This window comes from Cygnus atratus, chromosome 9 (genome assembly GCF_013377495.2).
Source record: "Cygnus atratus isolate AKBS03 ecotype Queensland, Australia chromosome 9, CAtr_DNAZoo_HiC_assembly, whole genome shotgun sequence".
Taxonomy (NCBI): domain Eukaryota; kingdom Metazoa; phylum Chordata; class Aves; order Anseriformes; family Anatidae; genus Cygnus; species Cygnus atratus.
In genome coordinates this window covers 11,271,592-11,278,096 of record NC_066370.1, presented here as the reverse complement: position 1 = coordinate 11,278,096, position 6,505 = coordinate 11,271,592, and the positions used below count along the sequence as shown (strand labels likewise).

Here is a 6,505-nt window from a genome sequence, read left to right as displayed (position 1 = left end):
ATGTGGTTTGGCAGCAGTAAAGCCCAGGAGTGCCCTGCCTTGATCTCACGCAGCAGGGAGTGAGCATCCCCCAAGGCTCCCTACTGTGCTGAAGCCCCCAGCATGGCTCCATCTCTCCTCGTCCCTGCCCTTTGGCAGCCTCATGACCAAAGGCAGCTTCCCCGCTTCCAGCCCAGCTCCATCCCCCATGGTGGCTCCATCTCCCGTGCCCAGCTCTGTTCCCCCATCCCAGCTCCATTTCCTGTCCCAGCTCCATCCCCTGTCCTGGCTCCACTGCAGTTGCCCTTCACCAAGTCCCAGCTCCATCCCATCATCTTGGCAGGAGCTGAGTGCCATCCCTTGCCTGCCCCTGGGGATGGCTCTGGGCAGGGTGGGGGCGATCAACAAACCACTGCAGTTGGAAAAGTGACCTTTATTAAAAAACAAAATAAAACAAAACAAAACACAACACAATAACCAAACCCACCCCAAAATGTTCTGTAGTAGACCGCAGGTGACATCTTTTCACAATGCATGTGCGCGTCCACGCTGACCTGTGCAAGAGGGGTGGGCAGGGGCAGACAGGGAAGCCCCCAGGACTTGGCAACCATTCACCCTGCTCCTGTCCTTGCCAGGGGGAATCACCTGGCTGGAAAAGTCACAGTGGAGCAGGGCCAGGACCACTGCTGGCATCTCTGGGTATACAGGATAGGGCTGCACTCCAGTCCCATCTACCTCCTGCTCCCTGGGGAGCCTGAAGTGATGGGTGAGACTTGGATCAAGAGCCTGGGAGGAGCTGTTTCACGATGTGTCCCAGGTCAGCAGCCAAAATGGGACTGGTGAGGACCAGCCCTTGCCGGGAGCACAGAGATGCCATTGCCACGGGCTGGTCACCGGCTGCCGTGTGTGTCGTGAGAGGAGTTCAGAGCTGCTATCGTGAAGTTGTTCCCTTACAAAACAACAAAAAACCCCACCAAAACTCCCCAAAAGACAAGGTAGTAGTGGTGAGGACGGGAGGTGCAGAGTCAGTCCTTGGGTGGGCTACACCAGTCCCGCTGCCTTCTCCTGTACATTGTACTCCTTGCTTCTCTTCACTTTCCAGCTGATGAGGGCGAGGAGCACGGTGCCCACCACTTTGTACCCCACCTGCAGCCCCAGGTACCTGTTAAGAGAAGAAGATGGAGATGTCCTATCCAGAGGTGGCCCCCCCAGCTGTGCGTGGAGCAGTGCCAGCTTGAGGGACTGTTCCGTGGCGACCCCAGGTACCGGGGCTGGGGACAGGTACCTGTTGCGTAGGAAGTCATTGTTGTAGTAGGTGCAGAAGCGGCGCTGAGAGCATTGTTTCTGCCAGTAGATGCAGGAGGAGTCGATGAGGGCACCAAACATGGCCGGAGCCGGCAGCCAGGCTTTGGAGAGGAGGGAACCGAGTTAGGCTGCCTGCGCTGCCTTGCTCGTGTGCTTTACTCTCTGTCCCCGAGGAGATTCAACACCTCCTGGGGCTCCAGCAAGCCTCTGAGCACCTTGCTGCCCTCCCTCAGCCTCATTAGGAGATGGACACTCACCTAGCAGCCTCATTAGCAAGAACTGAACTCCGATGGCAAATGACTTCTCCTCCTGGTTCACCACCCTGCAGGGGAGAAGCCACAGGAGGTCAGAGCTGGTGGCAGTGGTGGCTCAGCTCTCCTGGTTTCGCTGCCAGGTTTAGCCATGAAGCCAGTTCCTCCTCAGTTCCTCCATCTGGGGAGGGGGAGCGGAGGCACCCTGGGGTAGTGGGATGAGCTCAGGTTTGCATCAGGGAGGTCTGCTGGGAAACTGGAGGAGGGGGGCAGGGGGGGGTGTTGGGTTGAAAATTCAAGAAGGTGATGAAGCATAGTGTTTTGTTTTTAAGGAATGCTCTGCTTGGGTCTCCCAGTACATCAAACTCAAGGAACAGCCTTGCTGAAGTAGGAAACACTCTGATTTTTAGGAAATTGCCCTGATTTCCAGGGGTGGTAGAGGAGAGTGGGGGGGGTCTCTCTGCAGGAGCACTCAAAGCATTAAAACAAGGGGGTTCCCGCTTCCTGCAGACCCTCATGGGCAAGTTTCTGATGAGCAGAGAAACCTGCAAAACTTGGTCAGTTGGTGAAAAAGCACCCTTCTCCTTCTCAGACATATACGCAGCTCAAACGTATTACTCTGCAGGCCCCCCTGTCCATTGCTCACCGTAAAACCATCATGTAGAGGGGGTTGTGGGACAGGCAGGCTACCAGGGCGGCGAAGGAGATGAGGAAGATGGCAGGAAGGAGCATGTGGGAGCAACTGAGGGGACAGGAGCCGGTCTTGGCGGAGGACAGCCCATTCCCAGCAGAGATCTGGGAACAGTTCCTGTAGGTCTGTTGGAAACATTTTAAGAAAAACAACAAAAACACATAAAACTCCCAAAGTCAAGCAATGCACCAGACCGCATCACTTTGCATAAGAGCGATGAGAGCATCAACTTTGATTTTAAGGCATGGCCACAGCATCCTGTTGAGCGTCCCGGCCTCCTGCAAGGGGACGTGCCGCTGTTTCCCATTTGTCCCGGCAGACGGCCAGGGCTTTCCAGCCATTCCCTGAGCAGGGCCGCCCTGCTCAATGGGAAGGTTGGCACAACTGCTGCTCTGAGCACTGAGGAATGCTCAGTGTGAACATCAGATGCCTGCAGGCACTGGACTTTTTGCTCTACTTGGAGGTGTTTTATGGGCAACTTGTTCAGAATGTTAAATTGTTGGGAAAATGGCATGCTAGCAGTGCTCGTGCTCTCCAGCCAGCCCTTTAACAGCCAAAGGGAAGTTGGTCTCCTCCATCACAACTTTTCCGGAGTCCAGCCCTCCAGGTAGACACAGACCTCCCTCCAAACAGCTCTACCACATTACTACGTCCAAGTTCCTACAGCATTGCAGTAGCCTCTGCTGTGACCAGCAAGCAAAGTGCACTCCACCTTGCCAAAACCGAAACTTGGAAGCGCTCTGGATTTTGGCATGGACACAATGGCTTGGCTTGGTGGCCACGCTCCCGTCCCACTACTCACCACCTGTTTAGGAGCAGAGGAATTAGTGCTGCTGTTGGTGCAGCCAGCAAAGCAGGGTGAGATGTACTCCACGTTGTTTTCTCCGCACACCGGGTGAAAGATGTGCTCGGAGCAGTGGCACCCACTCGGCGCCTTAACCTGCGGCTGGGAACTCGATGTTCTGCCAAAGAGTAGAAAATAAATAAAAATAAATAAAATGAAGAAATAGGACAGGAGGAAAAACAAAACAAAACAAAACAAAAAAACATCTCCTCAGACCTCTTACTAGCTAACCAGTTTCCCTGTTCCTATGTGCGCTGGGATGCTGCCAGCAGCAGGCTGGCCTTGTGCCAGATCCTGATCCCCTGCAGGTACCTCTGCAGTGTACAGTGAACTTAGCAGTCCATAATTGTGTTATGTCTGCAAACAAGTGCTCACACATTTATTTTATTTTATTTTATTTTATTTTATTTTATTTTTTTTCCCCCAGCTGAAAACTAATCAGCAAATGCCTGGAGAAATGCTTTCTGGGCTTCATCCAAAACCACGCAAACAGATGTGCAAGGAGCCTCAGCTGGAAACGCCATCCAGACAGCAACTGGAAGCGGGCTCACTTCCAAACAAACCTGATGACAGTGTGAAAGGCAAGAGGACAAACTAAATTATCTGTTCTGTCTTGCCTCCCTGCCCCAGGGGTTTCACCTGCTGGAGCAGCACGGTCTGCCTGACCCTTCCTTGGGGATGGTGGGCATAGTCGCCTAACTCCCAGCAAGCTGGAGCTCAAGGGGAGAGGGGATTTCATGCTTAAGTATTGCTGCTGTTGCAAGGGGGGGGAGGTTTCTGCCGTGATACGAGGCCACAGCTACAAGTGGTCAGAGCAGCCTGCATGCTGAACTGGACTCTTGCAGGTGTTGCAGAAGGAGAGGTGGGGGGGGGAGGGGGAGGGGCGGAGATGTCAAAGCTGGGACTATGAGAAGCGGAGAACCCAGCTGTTGTCGGGAAGTGAGCCTCTAGCAAAGTCCCTGATGAGAAGGAAGGGTCTGCTTGAATGCGACGCCCAAGGAGACAACCCGTCGGGTGTGTTAGGCAACAGTTTTGTGTTCCTAGCTCCTTTCCAGCCAGCACAAGGCAGCTGCTGCAAGTGGGAGCACGGACAACTCCAACACAGGCTTTCCCAAGCAGCTCCGTGCCACTCGTGGACTGACTCTCCCTGTGTAGACACCAGCATCTCTGCAATCTCAGGAGCTGCTAGAGGTTGAAGGATCCACCTCAAGCTCCCCAAACCCTACAGCCTCATCTCTCCCATCCCATGTGCTACACAGGACTGCAGAAAAAGCAAGGGCTGAGCTAGGTCTGTGAGCTAAGGACACTGGCTGTAAATGTGAGACAAATCCCTGCCTTCCTCCAGCCTCCTTTTTTTCATGCAAGCCCCTCCACCGGCTCCCCACTCCACCTGCAAACCCCATAAGCACTGGTGTGTCCCAGGGGGGCTGACGCTGGCAGCAAGAGGTGAGTGCTGTGAGGCCAAGGTGCCTTCCAAAATTTAGCACATGTAACACCTGATCCTGAGCTGAGGGTTCAAAGCCTTGCTCTCTCACAAAAAGCTGGGATGCCAATGCCTCGGTGGATTTTCGTATGCTCCTGAATTAACAGTATATGCCGGTGTACTGTTAATTAGCAGTATACACACTTACATTAACAGCACACACCTCAGCACAAAATAGAAACTTGCAGTTCATGTGTGAGTTTGTTTGCAGAGCACTGTTTTTTTTTTGCTTCACTGTTGTTATTTGAGCGTTTTTTAAGTGCGCAAGGGGAGAAGTGTGGGAACTGCCCTGTCCCTCACCTCTCCACCATACCGTGAGACAGGAGGCTTATCGCTGGCAAAGGGAAACATGTCCAAAAGCCCCTTGCTGATATGCTGGCAGTGCATTGAGAAATGGCCTGTGTACAATGCACTTGACAGCAAGCCTGGGCTGGAGTCTAAATGTTGTTTCAGTAAGTAAAAAGATGTGGTGAGAGCCAGAAGTTTTCACCCAGGCGAGCAGAAAGGTGATGATGTCTAGCTGGAACGGAGTGTGCTCCTTGTGGACACGGTCACTAACACTAACACTTCTAATTTCCCCCTAGAAATACAGGGTTAGAATGAAAAAATATACCGTTTGTTTGGTACAGAACAATCAGGAATAAATGCCCTCCCAAACTTTCTGTGCTGTATAGTGCTTAGATCTCCTCCAGGCAGCAGGATCCAGGAGGAGGTAATCTCTACCACCTTTTGGCCTCCATCTACATGTACCCCACCCCACAGATAATCAGGTCAAGAGCTGGAGAAGGGAGGAATACAGAGCTGGAAACAACCCTGCGATACCTGGAGGGGTAGATGCCATCGATGTGCGCCGTGGAGCAGCCCATGAAGAAAATGGGCAGGCAGATGAGGATGGAGAAAACGAGCACCACCACAGAGAACCGGGGGATGGCTCGGAGGGAGAAGGCAAAGCGTTTCATGACGATTCCTCCTAAGAGCATCCCGAGTGCTGCTGCTGGCAGGTTCACAGCTCCTACAGAGGAACAAAGGCATCAGCCAGGGGTCCTGCCTGCCAAGCTCCTCTCTGCTGGCAAGGGGTGGAAGTGGTGGCTTTGAGGCGCTCATGGTGATTGGGAGAATCCACAGACTCCACCGTTATCCAGGACAGACCCAAACCCAAGACAGTTGGCACCTATGAGACACTGCATCCTCAGGAGTCTGAAGATGCAACTTTGGTGTGAAATCGCTTGCTTTTTGCCAGCTTCTTTCACCATCAGAGTGATCCAGACCTGCTTCAACTGTGTAGCAGGGCTGCACATTTGCAACAAGAGCTGTTCTGACCCTCTGGAGCAAGTGAACGAACATAGCCAGACCCTGCTCACCTATGAGAAAGTTGGCGTACGAGGAGGTGGCACCGTACTGCTTCTCGAGGAACTTGTTGAGGAAGGTGGCGAGACCTGCGATGACCGAGGAGAAGCTGCACTGAGCAAGCACTAGGAGGATGAAGAGGGGGTTGAGGAGCAGCTTGAGGAAGACCTTTGGGAATCCTGCAGGGAAACAGCAGGAGAAATGTATTTTAACAATGTGGTCCAGATATCAGCAATTCATACTGCCAAATATCCCACCTTCAGACTATTCCCAGTGGGCTAAACAGGGGATGTGTAAGAAGATGAGAAAATTGAAGGGGAGACACTCTGATTTGGCCGGGCAGCTGGCAGGACCATGGCCAAACTGCCCTGAGATGGGAGGATGAGGGCCAGCTCTGCCCACCGCCCTTCCTGCTATGCTTTCCAAACCCACAAGCCCCTGAGCACTTAGCAGCCCCAGTGCATTTATTTTTCTGAAGCAGGTGCTGTATCCCCGGGTGGTGCAAGCAGACGAAAGAGCAGGGATTGTGTCCCCCTGCCCAGCCAGGACAGCCCTGGCTGCCATCCATCAAAGCCCAGGGAAACAGAGAAGAGGGAGCTGACAGT

The 6,505-nt window shown here is 53.3% G+C and overlaps 1 protein-coding gene across 1 annotated transcript in view; it reads right to left on the bottom strand.

Annotated features, from left to right (window-relative positions):
- Positions 1–393: 393 nt before the first annotated feature.
- The window catches only part of SLCO2A1 (solute carrier organic anion transporter family member 2A1), a 29,474-nt gene continuing 23,362 nt past the window's right edge, over positions 394–6,505 (bottom strand). Inside the window, exons 8-14 of the mRNA XM_035544678.2 lie at positions 5,915–6,079; positions 5,376–5,565; positions 3,029–3,188; positions 2,182–2,351; positions 1,542–1,606; positions 1,265–1,385; positions 394–1,141 (exon numbers count right to left, since the gene is read on the bottom strand). Coding sequence (XP_035400571.1) covers positions 1,021–1,141; positions 1,265–1,385; positions 1,542–1,606; positions 2,182–2,351; positions 3,029–3,188; positions 5,376–5,565; positions 5,915–6,079 — 992 coding nt within the window. The 3' untranslated portion in view covers positions 394–1,020. The remainder of the gene's footprint in view (positions 1,142–1,264; positions 1,386–1,541; positions 1,607–2,181; positions 2,352–3,028; positions 3,189–5,375; positions 5,566–5,914; positions 6,080–6,505) is intronic.